Genomic DNA, 21,192 nt, shown 5'->3' with positions numbered 1-21,192 from the left:
TCGATTTATGCGGTTCGCGAGGTCCGCGCGTCGCTCAGCGCGCGCCTAACGCGTTCTCGCACCGTCTCGATTCAACGAAACAGAAAAAAAAAAAAAAATAATAAAAATTCCTCCCTCCTGGTCGATTCGAAAGGTATCGCACACGCGCTGTCTCGTCCTCCAGCTGATCGCGGAACAGCGAACGCTATATCGCTCGCGGGACGATCGTTTCCGCGTGTCTCGTCCGTGATTCACGGTCGCGATCGTATGCCATTCGAAAGAGGTATTCCGGAAATACCGGACGTAACCGCGCGTCGAGTGACGGTGATTTATGACGGACGCTAATCAGTTGCGCGACCGACGTGCCTCGATTCGCTTCGAATAAAACTGTCAAACTGGACGCGATTCGAAGAATACTTCCTACTCGCCTCTTTAGAGAAGAAGAAGAAGAGCGCGCGCGATTCGATCGGGAAACTCGTGAGAACCCGGTCGCGCAGCTTCGCGGTTTAATTGTTCGATAAAAGGTGGACGTTACGCGCCGCGTCGGCGCATAACGTGTAAGTTACACGCTCGCGAGCCCGCATTTTAACGCGTGCTAGATAATGGGGACGTTAATTATTTCTGCCCGCGGGCCGCCGGTTAATTTATCGCGCCAGCCGCTGAGCGGTTCTTCTGCCCGCGTGCGATTCACTACGCGCGATATCTATGCCACCGTTTACTGTTCACCGTTCGTTTTATAGTTCGCGTATACGTGTCCGCGTCTCTTTAATTTCGTTTTTCGAAAACGAGACCGACCTATGCTCCTACTTTTGCTCGTACTTTTCGCTTCGATCGAGGAAGATCGTAGGGAGACGCGCGATCCCTCGAACGGCTGGCTCGAACGCTCGAAACCTGCTTCGCGTTCGAGGAAGGCCGGAGAGCTGTTTGGCTCGCGTGCGCGCCGCCGCGATGCGCTATCTCGTAATCGCGTGTACAGGCTTTTGTAGCCTTGAAACACGCTGCAAAGTGCCGTCGCAGATAAGGACATTCGTGTTCGAATAAAACGAAGAAGCCAAACGGGGGATGAGCGGAACGAGGAGGAGGAAAAGCGGCGGTGGTGGTCGGAGGGCCCTAAAACCGAGTGTCCCGCGGGGATTGGCGGTTCGCGAATTAAATTGTTCGTTCCTTCTGGCGCGTCGCCGCTCGAAATTTGCATACAAGGCTGCCCCAACGTTGAAAATGGCCGGGCCGCTGGCTTCTTTACAGGCGCGGTGAATTCCTGTTGCGTTCGCAATCAGTTTTAAAAGTGGAATAAAGCCACCGGTATTCGTCATAACTCGCGACTGGAATAAGCCTCGTCGGTCTTCAAAGCGTTTATCCACGTGACTCTTTGCTTCGCGAATGAGATTATTCGGTTACGAATCCTTCTTCTTTCTGTGATACTTTCATTTTCTTTTTTTTTTTTTTCTATTACGATAACAACCTAAGTTTGAAATTCGTACGAACGACTTTCGCAAACCTTCGAAAACATTCCTACGTCGTTCGCAGTCGTTCCTTTCCTTTTCTCGCGAGCGAGAAGTACCAAGATCGCGTTACTCCTCCGTCACTCTATATTTACAACGCGTGATTACGGAGCGAATTACGAGGCGGATAGAAATACATCGTCACCGTAACGAGGTCGACAATTAATCGACAACACCTAGCCAGCGTTTACGAGCAACTTACTCGTCACGGTTCCCTCGATTTATTACCATCGACGGACAGATTTTATTACAGCCAGAAGAAGAAAGTCATTTTTTTTCTTTTTTTACGTCCCCTGGTTAACGAACGGTAAATTCGATTTACGAAACGCGCTCGGTTCCGGGGAATTTTCCACGACCGCCGGTTACGGATACGGTTTTCCAGGCAAGAAACAGCGACTGTTGGAGGCGGCGTAAAAATTCGCGCAAGAACCCAGATGGAATTGCATCGGAATCGTTGGGCTGCGGCGAGAAATTAGTCGGCTACCGTGCGCGCGGGATATAACGTTTCAATAAACAGTAAATAATCTAACGCACGTGTGTATCCAGTGGCTAATGTTGCAACCGAGGTTTCCCAGGGAAACTGCCGCCACGCAAACCGTAACGCGCGCACGAATCGTAGCTGCAACCCGGGGGGGAATGAAACCGGCGCGGAATTAATGTCGATCGGTGGATCGAATGATATTTTAGTTAATACGGCGCGCCAATTAGCCGGTTCTCGGACGGCGTCGCTCGATTTTCCTTCGATTTTACGTTTTGGCAACCAACGCAACCAACGAACGGTTACGATTTCGCCATTCTTCCGAACGGTACCTCGAACGTAGCCACGATTCAGGGTACAATTAAAAACGATCGTTGAATGATTAGTTACCGACACGATAAATAATCGCGGGTTAATTGTTGGATACTCGAATATAATTCAGAACGCGAACGAGCCGTTCCACTTTGTTTCGAGTAGCTCTGATTTGTCGAAAGATCGAACGCAACCGCGATAAAACTCCAAATATAGAAATTAATTGGAATTCTCAAAAGTCGGAGAAGGAAGGGAGGGAGTGTATCTTAAAAAATCGCAGCGCTACGTCGTCACACTCGAGGTACACGCGTGCACACACGGGTGCGCGCACAAGTCCATCACGCGCTTCACTGTAGCTGTATTCTACCCCGGGACGGGGGTAGGGGTGTAGAGAGCGCGCGAATAAAGAAATACTCAGCGACTCGACAGACCTAATTACGAGCCACTAAACCGAAAGCTCGAGCAATCAATCTCGCGCGCGTCGAAAGCGCGCCCCTTCTCGCCCCGCCGGCGAGCGAGCGCGCGTTTCTTTTGTTTATCCAACGATCTACACGCGGCGCGCGCGTCTCCACCCCGGGAGCGCGCACACCCCCGTCCATCGCGAGCACATCGCGTCGCTCGTGTGCTTTCCCTCGGCTCGAATCCTCCGACGCATCGTCTCGTTTCCGTGGTAAACGGCCGCGACCAGCTCGCGTCGCGAGATTAAAACGGTCACGCGACGCGATTCGATCCGATCTCGATTCGTTTCTCGCGCGATTCTCTCGCGTGAAATTCGCGAACGGGGGATGGAAGTTGGACGGAGACATGCGAGGATAATGCAACGCGCGAGTGAGTCTCATCCGGTTGCGAAAGGGTGGCTGGTCGACGAAAAACGCGCCTCCTGAATTTCGAGGTTCTTTTTCTTAATTTGGAGAATGGCAAGCGACACACTCGAGACTCGCCCGAGCAGTTCCAAATTCGCGAGTACACCCTCGAACGTCTCGACGTTTAGAGGCGATCAGAGGCAAAGGTGTGCGCGCTGGGTCAGAGAGAAACCGTAGAGAAAAAGCGTGGAAGGACGGGCGCGTTCGACGGGTCGACTCGTTCGGAGGGGTGGCGGATTCAAAGGCGCCCCCGGCGCGCGCTTCCGCGGCGGCTGCGGCGGCGAGAAGGAAACGTCGATACACGGGCACCCCGCGATACCACTCTCTGACACTTCCACCACAATCGCAGAGCGCATTTTCAGGCGCGCTCAGGCCACTACGGCTAATTACCAACCCCCGTGCCGATGCGAGAGAGCGCGCGGGACGAGCCGCGCGCGACCCTCAGGAGAAAGCGTCCCCTTCGCGGCCGACAGAGAAACTGAGAACCCGGTTGCACATGCGCTGCGAGCGCGGCCCAGACGAAGACGAACGCAATCCGCGTGTTGCACGATGGTGGGGTTTTTCATGGTGTTGAGAAAGAAAGAGAGAGAGAAAGGGGAGAGAGAGAGAGAGAGAGAGGGGGACGATGGATTGGGTGACCGATGGAGGGGAGGCAAGGGAGCAGCGATCGCGGGCTGACGCCACAGGTAAAGGGTGCTGAAGGGTGAGAGGCGAGCGCGCGTGTTTCTAGGGCCTTCGAAGCGAAGAATAGCGGATTCGAGGGGAAAGTGCGATTTTTTTTATGCTTATTGACCGATGGGGTGGTCCATTTGCAACGGATTCAATCTAAAGGGTCGATTGCGCTACAGGAAACGAGATGAAAAGTGGCGAGCAACGGAATTAAGCTTGCAGCCTGGTTTCGCAGGGAAACGAGTTTAGAAGTTCGTTCTTTGACGAAGTAGAAATTCGAAACAAGAGACGTGGATCGTCGACGAGGGCGATTGGGTGGGCGCGGAAATCAGGCGAGCGGCGCACGCGATTCCGGTGACGCGATCTCGATTCAGATAGAATTATTACGCGAGCCTGGACGTGGCGATTAGATTACTCCATCCGACACGGCGCTCTTTCTCTCTCAGTTCGCGTGGAATCGAAAAAGTAAACCGCCACGATCGTCCCAGTGATAGACACGCGACCGCGTGACGGAGATCGCTTTTGTTTCGGCCGTTCCTCGCGAGGAACCCGCGATAAGAGGCGAAAGGTCGACCGCGGAATTCTCAACGGCAACGCTATTGCTCCTCCTCGATTATTTTTTTACTACCATCGCGAGCTGCTTTCTGGTCGCGATGGAAATTTAAACAGAGTCTGGTGAGAAACGAACCCACCCCTTTTACCCTCGTTCGACTCTGTTCGCGTCCTGATGGTGGAATTTCCCGAGATTCGACCGATAAAACGCGAACCAGGCCTGGTTCCACGAAAGAATGCGAAATATCGAGTCGCTACGCGCTGGCAGAGTTACGCACAGGGTGGTCCATTGAGTAATGGAGTTAATTGCAGGATTGGTTCGCGACCGCTGTAATTACGGTACGTGTAACGCGACGCGAACATGAATATTCCTTCCCCGATAAGAGACACTATCAATTCGTCGCTATTTCCTACCAATATTATCGCGTACACGGTGCACGGAGACTGCGCAGTGTAATTTCGCGATATTTTTACGTTAAAATTCCAAGAAACGGAATTCCACGAACGTAACAATCTACTGATTTCTGTTGACACTGTCTTCGTTTGCAGGATATCGGCTGGAAATTAGTCATGCGCGCGGAATACATTTAGATTAGAGAAATTCGATTTTCATAAATCGTTGTCAAGCGGAAAGTGGCTCGCGTAGCTTTTCGAAAGCGTGTCTTCGGTGCGAGCCAAGGTTGCGCGAAAAAAAAAAAATCGTACCAACCGCTATAATTCATTGTATTCCCGAAGCAATTATCCGCGCTTACTGTCGTGAAGAGGAACGCGCAACCTAGTCGAAGGATACACTGTACAAAGTTCCGCGTAGTTTTAATTATACAACTCCTTCATCCAATACGACTGTTCAATTAGATAAAATTCAACATTCGCGTACCCTACGCTAAGCAACGGTCAATAATAGACTTCAACTAAAACACCAGCACCTTAAATAACGAACGCACGACAGAACACGTTGCTGTAGCCACGATTGACAGCGATGATTCACGGATTTTCCTGCGTTCCAGCGATTTTTCCCGCTAAATTCCATCGATACCTTTCGTGTCTCGATTCAACGAACGGCTACGTCGACTCCGCGACTTGGTAATTCCCGATTTCTCGGAAGAACTCGCAACGATTACTGGCCAAATACGCTCGACGCGTTTAACGGGGTGGGTGCACCCCGTTCGCGAGCAGCAACGCGAACCTATCTACGATCAGGCGTTTAATCTGGACGCGGGGTAACGAATGGAAAGAAGGAGAGGAGGAAAGAAAGGAAAAAGCAGATAACGGAGTCGAACGGACAGCGGCGTTGGTATCTTCACACGATCGTATATACCCGGGGTGGGTAACCCGTCCGTCCCCGTCGAGGTAGGAGCGTCCGGCAGATAACGGTGACGAGTTGCATTAACGATAAGTACAAGTTCAAACGTCAAAACGGACATGTATATTTCATCGCGCGATAGCGAGCCGGCTCCGTACGCGACAGTAGAACGCGACGTCGCGTTTCGTTGTGTAACCGTGAAATTACTGGTACCCCGTCACCGAGATAGCGCACGATAATTCACGTGCCTTAACGCAACACCTGTCCGCACGCGTCGAGGACGAGTCGACACCTTTGTCGAGCCGCTCGTGGAATTTCGCGGCAATAGAAATCGAGGCTCGATTAACGAGAACGCGGCTGAAGATCGCGATCGTTTCCGTTTCGAACGGTTTCGAGTGGGGCGAAGGGAAGTTCGAGAGCGAAGGAGTTACGTAAGAGAGTCTGTCGTTTATGGTTTGTTGGCTCTGGCGCTTCTTCTGGGGCTTTTATTTGATTTGGAAATCAGAGAAATTAAGTCTCATAAAGCGATCGTTGGATGAAGGAACCGCGGACAACAGACCGTGTCGAATCGTGGAGAAGTTGCTGTTTAGTCAGAGGATCCCTCCTCGTACCCTGTGTGTGCCCAGACGCTGTCTAATTGACTCGTTTAACCGCTCACCCCCTGACGCCTCGAATTTCTCTGCGCCTACTTTCTCCCGTCGTACGCGATCGAAATGGAAATAATCGACGAGCTCTGGGTGGTCGTCGGAAACGTGGGCACACTTCTACGCGTTGCTAATTGCACGGTGCATTTCATTGGCACGAAAGACCAGTCGTCCTGCTAAATAATTGCGTGAACGTCCGCGAAATTTATGCCGCGCGATTCTCGAAACCATCGCGGCTCGTTGTCTATTCACGTTCAAAGTATCGCGAGGTTTCCAAGCGAGACTTTCAACTGAGATTCATCGTTCCACTGCGCCAGTTGTTCTCCATGCATAAAAAAGAAAAAACACACACCAGCTAGAGCCCAACTTCCGAGTCGATAATCACTGGAACGGACGATCGACGCGAAACGCGATGAAACCGCGGCGATTTCCTCGATCCTCGACGAAATCCCTGCCAGCTGACGCCAGAAACAGGGCACGAACCACGAGCAATCCTCGAAACGTCATCCCCTAAACCGCGTCCAGCACGCGGGCCCGTATAATCAACCGGGCCGGGTGCCCTGGCCCGCTCTAAATCAATCTTCGTCGCTAAATAATAAGCATCGAGTTAAGGCGAAGCCTCGAGACGACGTGCAACGACGCTCGACGACGATCACGGATAATTACACGCGCGGAAATTGCGGCTGGCCCAATCTGCGTCCGGTGGCCTACGTCTCAATACAGGCGCTCGCTCGCGCGGCTCTATGCCCCTCTCGCCTCCCCCTCTCTCTCCCTCTCTCTCTCTTTCTCTTAGTCTTCTATCCAGGACGCTCGTTCCTGACCTGTACCAGTGGCCAACCGCACGCACCGTTCCACCACGGTGAAAGAAGAAAGAGAGTCGAGGAACGGCGGACTGGCATAATGCCCGGGGTGCTACGGGCCCCGGAGCAAAAGAGCGAGGGCAACAGAGAGAGAGAGAGAGAGAAAGCTGTGGGCCCGTATCGCCCCACTCTGCTCTCCCCCTTTGCTCTAAGTATAGGGCTCGCTTAACGATGTTTGTTTTATACATTGGCAGCCTGTTCACCGAACCTGTAATCTTTCTAAACGAGATATTACCCGGGCCCGTCCGCGAAAAACGAACCTGGCTGCCATCCCCTCCAGCTCTCGTCCGTGGAACGACGACAGGGATTTCGCGCGTTCCCCACGACGGGACACGGGGGCCCCTCGAACCGAGCGAAATTGGCCCACCGCCGCCACGAAATTGCTCGGCCATTCACTACGGGTCCCCGTGTACGTGGGTACACAGGAATCGCTGGGTGAAACTCGATTGGATCGAGCTAGTCTCGACTCTTTGTATCGAGAAACTGTTAGCGAACGAGGGATTGGAAAATTTTGGACCCTCGTTAGAGAAGATTCTGCTCGAAACTTCGAATGAGTTAGCCACAGAACCGTGACTAATGAAAAGTCTCGCGTGGCGTTTGGAATTTCGTTTCAGATGGCGCGAGATCGCAGCGTGCCAGTGAAATATTCATATAAAATCCACCGCTCGTAGCCGCTGCTCGAAGCGAGCACCGTATACAATCTAGAGTTTAACAGCGGCGACCAGCGCGGCGCGGCAAAAAAATAGTGCGGTTACGGGAGAATGCGGAGAGGGAACGGGGTGGAGAAGAAGCGATAACTAAATCCGAGCCGGGTATAAGCCTGTCGTCAGCTGGAATCACGATCCGTGTACACACGCGGTTTCTGTCGGCTACGTTGCTACTCTGTTTCCCCAACTTATAATACTTGGACGTTCTCCGCGCTCTACGAAACTACCCCTTTTACTTTCCACCCTCTCGCTCTCTCTCTCTCTCTCTGTCTCTCTGCAGCCGTCGATACCCGTGGCGAAGTTTGCGCACCGAAAGGATGATCCTCGAAGGACAGATTAAAGTCCATAGTGGCTCTGAATGATTGAAACGCGATGAAAGGCGTTTTAGCGTCGGCTGTATAGTCCGCGCGAGGCTTTAGCTCTATCCGCGAACGAACGGCTATCAGGTTCTAACTGCTGGCTAGTGAGTACGGTTCGCGAGTCGATCGTTAAACGCGAACTTCGATCGGGGATTTCGAGTTGGCTAGGGGCCAAAATTTCGCCCGCGAATTCGCCAACGAGTCCAGCCAGGGGTGGTCGATCGACGCGATTTCCTGCGGTTTCTCGCGCCGCGTACTTCTCGTGTTTCGCCTGGCGGCCCGTCATTTTTCTCACGGCTCTTGCCTTACGTCCGCCGCTACCTTCCGTCACCAGTTAACGCGATCGCCAAGAATCGCCTCGAATCCAACCGAATTAAACATCGCGCGACTCCCGCGTCGATTCGAATCGATGGAACAACAAAACCCACGCGACTCAGCCTAACCAAGTGATCATCTAACCTCGACACTAGCCTTGACACTCACCGGCCGCTTTTCGTGATGACCATCTCCGTGCCCAGCTTGTGGAACTTCTCCCAGAGCTCTTTGCCCTCGAGCGTCACCTTGGGATCGTCCACGACGCCGTCCTCCTCTGGATGGTGAGGAGGTACGAGGGGGTGGTGAGGTCCAGCGAGGGGATGATGCGGTGCCAGAGGGTGTGGCGAGGTGTGCAACATCCCTGGCGGTAAAGGGGGCCTCAGAGGCCTCATCGCTGGACCGCCAGGACCACCCTGGTGATGGTGGTGCAACGCAGCAGCCGCGGCCGCCAGGACTGCTGCTTCCTCGGGCGTGTGCGGGCCCAGTCCCAACCCTGTGACAGAGGAAAATCATGTTAGAATGGAAATTGACGCAATTGGCGTGCGAAACGTGAAGCGTATTGGGTGTTACTGCAAGTTCGTCTTACCAGGAATTGTTTAGAATCGCGAGGGATGGAGTTGCGGTTCTCAGGTTGGGATGCTTTTGGCGGTTTGTTCGAATTAACCGCGTTAATTGGCTCGTGACGAATCGACGGGGAAAGTGGAAAACTGGCGCGGGATTAAAATCCGTATATACAACGAGGATTCGAATTCGTTATTTATTTTATCGGGCCAGCTGTTAAATAACTCGATACTGCCAACGATAAACTGTATCCTTCCCGTTGGCCGTCGCGTACCGGCGCAACAATGCGCGCGGAACGGCTCTTTGACGCAATGCTCGTTTACAATTTCCCTTGGCTGTTTAATTAAAATATTATTTACGTTTAATTCCAACCGAATTAATACGATCGCCGCAAAAATGACAACGAGGTATCGCTTTCCCGCCGATATCCCCCCCCCCCAACCCTGGTCCCGTTCGAAAACACGGAATCAACGGTTGGAAAAACATCCCAACCCCCGATGCTCATTTACGCGTAATAATATTTGTTTAAATCGCGCGAGTGCGCGAAACAATTTTTCAATCACCGCGCGACCCCATCGAGATCCATTTCAATCTCGATCGACCGTGAAATTGATTCAGGAATTCAACGTGACAATTTCGAAAACGCGAATTCGTTTCGAGGAGTCGATCGTTCCCGTAAGAACGCATAGGAGAAGAGGCTCGAACTACGTCGATCGATTCGATCGAGCGTATCGAATCGATCGCCGCGCGAGTAGGACAATTGGCTGGACCAGAGATTGCTCTATTGACCCACGAACGCGCGTCAGCTCTATTTTTAAGGTGCCGCTGGCGTCCTCCTAGTCGAGAGAGGCGCTCGCGCTCGCGTCGAGCGATTTTCCTTCGGGAAGAGGAACGATCCGCCTTCCGGCAACTTTCCAACTTTCTTCGAACGCGTAGCCAGCTGCTGCCTGCTGCGCGATGCTCGATGGGGTGGGCGCTGGGGAAAAGTAACCGCAAGTTTCAGCGAGGGGGTTGCGCGAGAGCCGTCTGTCGATCCACCCCTCGCGGGTGGAACTTTAAGCCGCTGTCTTTCACCGTTCGTCCCTTGATCCCGTCGATTCCTCCGGCTCGAAGCCTCCTCCGCGGTGTCCGTCGATTACGTTTCAATTGAGACGATCACGGGCATATTCTTTTAATAATCGATTAATTCTCCCGTGAAGAGAGAGCTTTTCTATAGCCGACAGGCTTTCTGGAACCGCTCGATGGATCTTAATGGAGTCTTAACCGATTTTCCACGGAGATTGAGTACACGCTGCGTGGACTTTGAGTAACGCAGTAATTGCTGAGCATACCCTGGGTAATCCTTGGGACGCTCGCTGAACGAGTTCGTTGAATATCTCCGTGTTGTAATGTTTATCGAAATTCACGCGAGCTCCATGCGAAGCGCCTCATTCGTCGGCTTCCATTCGAGTGGAACTGCGAACCAATAATAAGCGACGTTCGAGATAACCAAAGAAGGTACCACCATCGACCAGTGAAATTCCTATTAGCCGCGTAGTCAGTTCTTCTCTCTCAGCTGCCGAAATTCGACGATATCCTCGCGAAATAAGATTATCGTCCCGGTTAATTAGACGGCCGTTTCGAGCGTTCAATAAACAGGCGAGCGATAAAAAAGCAGAAGCGATTCCTCGCTCGCGAACCTTCCACGTAACCAGAACCAACCGCTGACCGCGTTTCCATACGAAAAATTCCATTATTTACAGCAACCAACCCTTCGATTCGCAACACGTTTTCTCTACCTCCGACCAATCACGAACTACCTGTTGCACTGGGTGGGGTAACAAAAAAAAATGGGATAAAAGAATAACAAAAATACAACCAGCACTTTCGTTCGCAAAATTTTGTTCGACCACTTGGCCAGTTGCAAAACTACCCTCGCTGAAAAAAAAAAGTTTCCCATTGCTCGTCCACCGCTTTGGTCTATCGTATAGAAAGATAACTCTGCGGCCTGTTCTCTTCCACCCTCTAATTTCATTCTTTTCAACCCACGATCATTATAAATTTCGAATCGTTTTCCTCGACTGCCTCATTAAACAAAAAACCCACTCATTACGCATCAATGTTCCCCGTCTCTTTAATTAGTGGATCGCGGATATTTACACATTTATGGGATGTTTAAGCGTGCAGAAAAAACGAACTGCTCGTAATATGAAAAAGTATCCAGAACAAAGTACGCGTTACCAGTGCTCACAGAACGAAACGCCACTCGCACGCTACCATCGAAAGTAGATAGCAACAACGATAGAACGAAACAATAATTATCGACTTCGTTATTCGTACGTTCCCGTCTCCTACTATGTATTCCATCGGTTTCCATTGTTCTCGCCCCGTGGATCGAACTTCTAATCAATAAAACGTCACTGGCAATCGCGGCCATTAATTACGTCCAATTATTAAAATACAATGTTATCCCCCGGCCTCACACTTCCCGTGTATACACACGCGGCGTTCCCTTTTTTCCCGCGGCACGGCTTTCATCCGCGATTTCCAGCCGAGCCGTCTTGCCTGGAATTATCATTCACAATAACGCAAATCACGATTATATTATTTATGACTAATGGGACGGTTAATAGTTAACGGCACGTACACAGCTCCCGGTTTATTTTCTTTCCGTTTCAATCAATTACCGGCCAGCGACGGGGAAAAATGCGAAACCTGTTGCCACCGTTAATGACTTGATGATTGTTATCGTACAAAGTCCGCGTTAGCCGATCATTAAATCGATACCGTTTATCTGCCTCGTATTTCTTCCGCGTGTCTCGCGGTCCGCGAGTTGCGAAATTTTCGCCTGCCGTGGATCGCCACGCTCTTTCGATCTTTTATTTCGCCACCCCCTCTCTCGTTGGCGAGGCACAAATTGAAATCGCGAGCTGTTCTCGATTCGTGTCTACGCACATGCGACCTGCACGACAAACCGTTATCGAATGTCGTTGTTACGTTCGAGGGGTGAGTTTCTGATTCTCGTAGATGCGAAAAATGAGCAGCTCGAAGCACACTTTTCGCGAACTCTCGCACAAAATTCGCTAACTCTGTATCCATGCTGTATCGCCTGACAAACGCAACAGAATTTGTTTATTTATACTCGCGTCTGGAGGGTAGGTAGTGACGCGGTAATTGCATCGGGACGTTGATATCCTCCGCAACCACCCCCCACCCCCAGAATCATCGCGAATGTGGTTATTAATAATTTGATAATATTATTGCTGCATAAACGAACGATGCACGCGGCGAGATTAAATTGCGTTGTTGTTGCGCCATCGCGTGCATCCTGGCCGCGGCGCGGATATTTTTCGTGGATTTTTGAAAAAGGAGCGGACAATTTTGGAAAAGCCTCAGCGCGACTGCACGGCTCGCCACCGTTCGATGCAATTATCCGACTGTTACCGTTCGCGATGATAATTATTATACCCGGTCGTGTTTTATGGTTTACGCGTTAACGACGATGATTCATCGCTTGAGTCAGGTTCGATTTCTTGTCAGCGGCCAAGTTTTTCGAGGAAACCGCAGGTGCTTCGACGCGTAGGCATTCCACGTTAATTGAATTCAAAATTAATGAAAAGCATTAACGCTCGCGCAACCGAACGCGGAGATAATTTTATCTTAGTTTTTTCAACTACCTGCGCGATATGTAGGTTACGCAGCTAAGAGAGAAGCGCCAAAGAATTCGCGACAGATGTTTCGTTCCCAAGATATTCGAGTTCGATAATCGAACGAACACGATTAACGTACGGAGGAGGAGAGAAAAAAAAGTTTACCTCGCGGAACGTTTGAAATAAATTTAAAAACGATTTTCAGGTTAAAGGTAGGAACGATTTTCCGGGTGAATCGCGCGGGGCGTTGGGAAAATCGAGCCGTCAGCCTCGATAAACGACCGTTCCATTTTTTTATCCGGACGAATTTCACCTGGGATCGCGGACTACAATGCAGGCTGCCATTAATTGCGCCGCTTTCTATCGGTCGTTCGTTTTTATTTTTCCCCCGACAGGGGAATACAAGGTGTCTCGAAGCGTGTATACGACGTTGATTCGAGCTGATTTCTCCGTTTAAAAACTAAAAGAAAAAAAAAAAAGAAACAACCGTACAAAATATGTAGAACACCGTTTTCCATTCTTAACCTCGCGATTTTTCTTCCCTCTCCTCTTCTCAGTGGATCGATGCACGCGTTCCTCGCAGGTCGCGCGCCCGTTTTTCCCGCCTCTCGTCGACCGTTTTCCGTGTCCCGAGCGTTTTTTTTCCCCTCTCTGGATCGCGCGGGCTACGCGGCGCGAATTTCGAATGCGGCGAACGTTGGTCATGCCCTTGGCGAGATTAATTGCCGCCAGGCTGCGGCCAGTTGGCCGGCAGCCCGTTTGGGAAAGAGGAACAGGCCGAGAAATGACACGAAATACGACCAATAACAATGACGGATCGTCCATACCCTCTGACGCATCGGTGAAAAGCGGCGTCGTGCGACTCCTCGCATTATGCATCGTTAGAGCGCTTTCTAAAGGCCGTAGACGTTCCACATCTCGCGTTGAAACAGACAACGGAGAGGACTCGTTCGCCCAAACTTCTCATCGGGACGAGATTTCGAAGTTCGTCGATCGATACGCGACCGTTTGTAGTCGAGAAACAGAGGAGGCTCGACGGAAGCGGCGGGTATTTGCATTTTCTAACACGGCAGCCTCGACGGTTTTTTCGCGACGACAAACGATCGATAAAGTCTCCGCGCTTTAGGAGCACGCTTCGCGCCTATCGCCTTCGAACGAGCATCGCGGGCCACTCCGTCGACGGGATATTCTTCGCACGTCTCGAGACGCTAGGCCTGAGAGCCGCGCCGGGGAATGCAAACTGGCTGCAATCTCAAAAGCCGCGGGAAACTCCACCCGAAGAGGACGCGAAAATTCGTCAGCCAAAACCCGTCTAACCCGCTCTCCCACTGCCATTGTCTCTTTCTGCCCTTTTCTTCGAAACGAGAACCCATTGTCGCGCAACAGAAATTCCTCCAACGAGAATAAAATAAAATACAATCTCTACAAACCCAACGTCGCCCTTTAAACCCTCGATCGGTGCCAAGATCTCCAACGGAGAGCGTCTGAGAGCGCTCGAAACCGACTCTGAACAGACTACAAACGCGGAATCGCGTGATCCTGCGGAATTCGCGCGGCTGACGCGAAAGTGGCGCGCAGCTGCTTCCCGTTTCGAGGGTCGCTGTCGCGGAGGACAACGCGCGTCAAGCGTGGTAGCGAATTAATTCGTCATCGAAGTTAACGAACGGAGTAACTGGTCGCGAAGAAGGGACGAGCGCGCGCAAGGTGGACAAGCGGCGTTTAATAAACGAGATGTCGCGGATAAGACGACGAGTCGAGGCGAGCTGGGTGTAAAATCGGTCCTCTGGCGCGCGCGATTCGGTTTTTCGCGCGGATTGCGCGACACGCGGCCGTGCGCGACCGATTTACTCGACGCACGGCCTGCACTGCGATCGAGATCGACCGGAAATCGGCCCCCGTCACCGTTCGACGGCTCCAAGACAGCCTCTTAGCGCGCCTCGTCACGTGAAACGCTCGCGATCGCTTTTTCAGTTGGCTTTGTCGTACCGATCGACGAACGATTCAATTGTATCTCCATTTTTTTTCGTCCTGCTTATCGCAGCTTTCTGCGAGTTCGTTGTTTTTTTTTTCGTGTATCTTGCTTTTCATTGGAAGATTCCATCGAAGGGTTGCATCGATACAGAGTTCGTTCGTTTCTTCTTCTTGGGTCAAGCGATTTGGAACAGTGGAACGAACGAAGGTCTTCGAGGTTCGCGGAAGTGAAGTTTCCGTTGCAGTTTTTAAATCATTTTACAGCGGTAAATGCGGTGTAACGAGTTGAAATCGCTTTGAAAGGAACTTTCTGCGGTAATTAAAATAATTGCACCGCCTTTGTTCACTTATCGTTCTAATTGCCGGCATTTACGAATAATTTATTCATTAAAAATTAGTATCACTTTGATTCCTCGCATTATCTCCAAATAATCCGAACTCGTTCGATGATGTCGATTAGTTCTAGATTTTCTCTTCACCGTGGTCAGACTCGGATATATCACAACACGAAAAAGTAACCCCATTTCCAGGCAAGTGCCATGATTTTTGCAAGCTGGCAATTTTCACTGATAATCGTTTAAAAATCGCGATAACCCGCGATACGTTGCTCGACGATGTCGCGACGATGCAGTTCCCTGTCAGACTTTCCCCGATCCTCGCGAACTTTAAAATCGTCGCCATTTTTGGGGACCACGCTGTCACAACGATTGTTCAGCGTCACGAACTTCCGTTCGTCCAACAATTTTCACGATATCCACCATCGACTCGACGTATCACCACTCGAATTGTTCCTCGCACCGAAATCTGAATCGCATCGCCCATCCCTCGTCGTCTCGTCTCGTTTCTCGTCTGAACAGAACACGCGAATATACTTTCTCAACGTTCGCTCTCTCGCGACCGACATCCACTGAGAACGCGCACGAGTAACCATCGCCAGAGCACTGATATCGCCTCCGCAACTATTTCCAGAGCAATTTTCGTAGGCGAACACCGATCGCGCTGTCCCGTCCACGGTCCGTGGCGTTTAATGGTATTGTTCTCAGGACGATTTCCAAGTTCTGGAACGGTCCGCGGTGCTGTTAATCATCCTGTTGAACCAGAACCGCAGGCACGACGCCTGTGACCCGCGATGGCTATCACCGCCGGATTAATTCACAGTTTCTACCGCTGAGATTTATGGAGATAGCGATGCTTAATACCGCGCTGTGCCGCTTCCGTTGACAGCTGCTTTTTTCTTTATCCATGCGCTGTCCTTGGCTAATGGATCTCGGAATTGCTGCGATCGTTTCTCATCGTGGACCATAGGACGGTTCGTTGAAATATCCTCAGCTCCAAAGGAATTCTTCTTCCTCTCCTCCTCTTCGTAACAACCAGTCACACTTTAAATAATATCTGGTGTTTCGTTAAATCAAATTGCTATTTTTCTGGATCGTTTTGAATATCCAGCAGACGTGTTTGCGTTGTCCACGAGGGGTGAAAATGATTCTCGACGAGACGAACAGGCAGCGTTTCCGCGGTGAAGACGAGCAGGACGCTCGAGTCGTATAACAACATGGCCGACATTGCGGCAAAGAAACGCGCCAAGAATTCTTTGCGCTCCTCGGCCCTGTCAGTCTCGCTCGACAACGGAGAGACAGGAAAAATCGTCCAGCGACAAGTCACAGCTTTCCCGTGTTACTTCCACGCGAGAACCACCTAATCTTCTTATATAAATGATGGACGACAGTCGATCGTTTCCTGTTTAACTTCGTCCGTTCCGTTCGTAGCGTCGTTCAAAGACAAAAACCGGATCTCCGCCTAATTTTTAAGCAGATATCTTCATCAACGAATTGCACGAGCGTTCAGATCGTGTTTGAGTACAGTCGAATAAAATATTATCGAGAGGCTAAGAGTATTTAGCAGTTCGCAGTAGTTTCGGGGTTTGAAAGCGAGGAATAATTACGCGGCGTTAATTAGCCGCGTTTTATCGCGTTGGGCAACGTCCAGCCGGTGGTTCGCCAGCAAAAGCGCCGCTTTTCCAGAGTTTCCCCGTCGGCAGCGTTGCGTAAGACACGCGAGACGCGGAAACTGACGGCGCTTCCGGTCTAGGATGGCACCGCGCCAGCAGATCCTTGCCTCGCAATTTTTTTCTCTCTCTCTTCCTCTCTTCCTTTTTACGGAACTTTCGAACAATTGTTGATTAACCTGCCAAAAACTAACTTCCATTTCGTAACAATTCGACGCGTACAAACTCGAGTTACTCCAGCGTCTCATTTTTTTTTTTAAGAAATGCTGACCTGAACGAGCAAACTGGAGGACTTCCGTGAAAGAATCTTCGATATTTTCTTCAATACGAGTTCTGTTCGTGTTCGACGATCGCCAAACGCAAGTTCCAAACCGAATGCGAGCAAATACGAATCGCGAGAAGGATTTCGTTTGTCTCGATCGTCGATCGAGTCGATTGAACGCAAATTTTGGATGAGTTTCGACGCTGGTCCTGTTTTAAATTCAACTGTTTGCGCGAATTTCCCCGCTACTTTAAACCCGGCTCGTTGGGTTTCCGCTTTAATTTTGTTTCAATTGCCAGCTGGCGCGAAGGAGCGCGAGCTTGTGATCGAGACGTTAATGAACTACCCCCTCGGTTTTGGCTGCGTTTAATTGGCTCGTGGAAACGCGAGCTCGCGAATCGCGTTCGCGAACAATTTTTCATCGATCTTCGAACATTCGTTGAAAAAATGACACCACGATGACGACAGAGTCGACGATATTGTGCAACGTTACCGTCGTTTCGAGAGGGTGTCTTGCAATTCTTCGCGAGTGCAGAATTGGCGAGCGCGTATCAAATAATCGAGAGCAAACGAGATTTTGCAAGTCGTGTCTGATTAGATACAGCATCGTGGATCGATCAGATATCGAGATTAGGCAGAGGACAAATCTGCTTAGTAATTTCGCGCAAAAACTAGTAGCGCACGGAGAAAGCTCCGTGTCATTCGCGTCGAATCGAGATATCCTAGCTGAAATACCCTCGAACAATTAATTTGCTGTTCGACTACGCGTCAATCGGTATCGAACGTTCGCCAGGCCCGCTGATCGCGTTGGAAAATCGATCGTCTCGATGTTTCATCGAAAAGTCAATGGTGCGACGAGAATCGCGAGCGTTCTTCAATAGTTCCGTGTAATTATACTCATTTCACCGTTTAAAATTCCAGACGCGCGCCAACTGCTTCTCGTCTTTAAAACAAATACTTTTCAACGAGCTCGAACAAAATCCTCCGCGCGTTAAACTCTGCAACTACTCGTTCGAATTATTCCTGGCAGCTCGCTTAAATCTCTCAGCTATTGTTTACGCGGATAGCCGAACGAAAATCTTGAAATCGACCGCTTCTATCCAGACTCTGATCACTGCTCGAGCAAGAATAAGATCAATGCTCGTAGCTGTCGCAATAACAGGAGCGCACAATTCTCTGGTTCGCGAAATCAGCTGATTCGAGCGAATCCACGTCTCGCGCGACGACGTTGGCGACGCGAGACGTCGCTGCAGCGACGGACGCTCGCTGAACGCGTCGAGAACGCGCTCGATCGATGGAAAACCGAAGTGGAAGAATCCGCGAAAAAGCAGAGAAAGTGAACGCGATTCCGCGGCGAATTCCGCGGCGGTTCGCGCGAACCGCGCGCAACAAGTTCGAGGCTGCGGCTCGTAAAGCGATGCCAGACGCACGCTAATTAAATGCCGCTCGATTTTTCCGCCTATCCAACTATTTCGACGAATCTACTTCGATGATCGAGTGTGCAGTAACGCTCGCTGATCGAGGTTCTCGCTAGTTTTCGATGCTTCCACAGTGGATGGTTCGAGAAACGCAAAGTGCAATATCAGGAACTCGAAGAGGAATGTTTTCAGAAGTTGTTGGAGAAGTTTAGAAACGTGGAAAAAAAGTAGACAGCCGAGTTCGAGCGTAGATGTTTGCGAAATACGCTTTGGATTGCGTCACGCGTTACTTTTTCGTGTAATTCGTCACGTTTAGGAAGGATGTCAGACGTTCGAGACACTCGTAGAAAGATATCGTGCCAACGAAGTGGATCCAGTAACATTTCTCTGTCAACTAACGCGAAACTTTGAGAATTGCGATCGTTTTCGCGGGACTTCCAGAAGATTCTCCGGGCAGCTCAGAAAATGAGACCAATGGACACTTATAAACATCTCTGAGCCACCGTCGAGCAAAACCGACGCAACGAGCGCGCCACGCGCGATGCCACGGCTCGCAAAATTCCACGACATGGAAGTTAGATCCAGTTCCCAGCTCGGAGCAAGTTCTATTCGAGACCGTTCCAACGTTCGCTGATTAGCTCGAGTACCCTTAGCCACGGTTTTACGTCTCCATTTAGATTCTACTGGTTCGCACTGGAACGAGCTGTATTTGTCTCGACACCTGATTCATCCGAACGACGCGCGCGGACAAGATGACTATCAGATCGTACGATTCGCTTATCAACCCGCAACCTGTTCCCTTCCCGTACGATGTTCCAATGGGAATCTACTCGTTCCTCGTCGCGTCTCGCACATCACTCGCACGACACCCACCCCTTGCTCGAGCACAATTTCCACCGTTGTTCGGTCACAAACGTCCATCGCATCGAACGACATCGAGACGGGAGGAAACGAGCGTTGGAATCGGGACATTTTTCGTTTTTGTTTCGAGGCTCACCTGGCGGCGTGATGCCGTGCGGGTTCAGATGGGGATGATGATGCGCGCCGCTTAGGATCCCTTTCCCCTGCAGATGATGAGCCGTCGGTCCTGGCGAGCTGGTAGCCGGCAAATGTGCGGCGGGGTTGTAAAAACCGGCGGCGGCCAGCGCCGCCGCGCTGAAGTAGCTGGCCGCTGCCACAGCCGAGGACGGATGCGATAGTTCCCTCTGGCTTGGCAACGGTGGCGGCGTTTCCGGTGCCGCTGCTGGACTTCCAGGTCCGCCTGGCGGCGGCGAGGCGCTACCCTGGGACGACGATCCGCCCAAGATCGGCGGATGAGTGGTGGCCGCGGTCAACAACGAGGAGACGCTGAAGTCCGTCGGTCTTGGTGCGGCTGGCGCCGGCAGGTGGCCGCCGGATATGTGCCCGTTCGGGTTGCTGGACGGCGTGCCAGCGGCGATCGAGGTCGCGAAGGCCGAGTGCTGATTCAGAGCCGTCGCTGACGCGGGGTACGCCATCCCAGGCCCCCCCGCCTCGGCCCTCGGCCCCGTGTTCGCACCCTCGACCACGTTAGCCTCCAATTCTTCGTCTCTTCGTCTGCTACGTCGTTGACCGTCTATGTCCTTCCCGGAGGAGTCCACCTCCTCCTCCACCACCTCCTCGAGCCGTGATCGCTGCTGCAGCGCGGAGGGTTGCGGAGTGCTGGCGCAGTGGGTACCCCTGCACGCTGTGTCTTGTTCGAATCTCATCGAGACGGGCGGATGTGCCGAGTCGCGCGAGATTCCTCTTCGAGTGACTCAAACCGAGACTGGGTTTTCTTTGCTTACTCTCTTTCTCTCTCTCTTTCTTTCACTCTTTTTCTTTATTATTCTCTTGTTCTCTCTCTCTCTCTCTCCCTCTCACTCCTTTTCGATTTCCCTTCTATATTCTACGCTTATAGCCGCCGGGGGAACTGTCCGCGTCGTTTCACACACGCATAAACACTTTTACGCGCGTTCCTCGCGGAATATCAATCGAGGCGTGGCGGTGATCGGATCGGTTCGCGACAACGTGCTCTCGTCGATGGTTCGCGTATCGGATGAACCGATGGCGGATGTGATGATCCTGGCAGCCGCGTCGACCGTCGTTTCCCTCCGTTCCGGTCGAGCGTCGGGCATGCTCGAGTCTCCTCCGGCCGATTGTGTCACGTTTTCTAGCCAGCGAGCTCAGGAACGTAGGCCGCGATCCTCGCTGCGTTCTCGTCGCTCCCGCTGCGATCTTCTCCCATCGAGGTCCGTCGCGAGCTCTCCGCTCGACATCGTACGGTACTCGCGAATCCCTCGAGCACCTGGTGGCGAACGCCACCACCGGCTGCTGCTACTGCCGTCTCTACCGTGTCAACACCGCGTGGAAATCGCGACTACGCTGGACGCGCGACAACAAGAAAGCACACTATCTCTCTTTCTCTCTCTCTCTATATATATATATCTCTCTCTATCCACCGTGGACGATCTTGCTGCTCGCAGAACCGGCGGTGGCGCTTAGACAGAGTCACACCGTAGCCCACGCCGATTACCTCGAGCAAAAAACCACCACTCGACGTGCACGCGTCGATCACGCTAAATCCTTCGAGTTTCACTGTTCACTGAGTTTCACTGCGTCGTCCACCAAGGTCCACGGGGGTAGCGACACTACCCCCGTCACTAACTCGAGACGCGGTTGAACGCGGCTGATACGCCGTGTGTACGCGAGCACGTCGACCGAACCCAGGGTACGTCTTCGTCCTCGTGTCTTCGTCGCGATCGTGGTCTCGTGTCAAGTCGCGGTACGGTTCGACAGTCGTCGT

General features: G+C 51.6%; 1 protein-coding gene across 3 annotated transcripts in view; it reads right to left on the bottom strand.

The window, feature by feature from the left end:
- Positions 1-20,204, bottom strand: part of Bi (T-box transcription factor bifid) — an 87,120-nt gene extending 66,916 nt beyond the window's left edge. For all 3 annotated transcript variants that reach the window (XM_076905224.1, XM_076905225.1, XM_076905226.1), the window contains exons 1-2: positions 19,387-20,204; positions 8,712-9,036 (exon numbers count right to left, since the gene is read on the bottom strand). In XM_076905224.1, the coding sequence (XP_076761339.1) occupies positions 8,712-9,036; positions 19,387-20,116 (1,055 nt within the window). In that variant the 5' untranslated portion in view covers positions 20,117-20,204. The remainder of the gene's footprint in view (positions 1-8,711; positions 9,037-19,386) is intronic.
- Between the last annotated feature and the right edge of the window lie 988 nt (positions 20,205-21,192).

Source organism: Xylocopa sonorina, chromosome 12, assembly GCF_050948175.1.
Source record: "Xylocopa sonorina isolate GNS202 chromosome 12, iyXylSono1_principal, whole genome shotgun sequence".
In the NCBI taxonomy this organism is placed as follows: Eukaryota; Metazoa; Arthropoda; class Insecta; order Hymenoptera; family Apidae; genus Xylocopa; species Xylocopa sonorina.
Note: the sequence above shows the minus strand (reverse complement) of the source record. Positions and strands in the feature narration are given on the sequence as shown.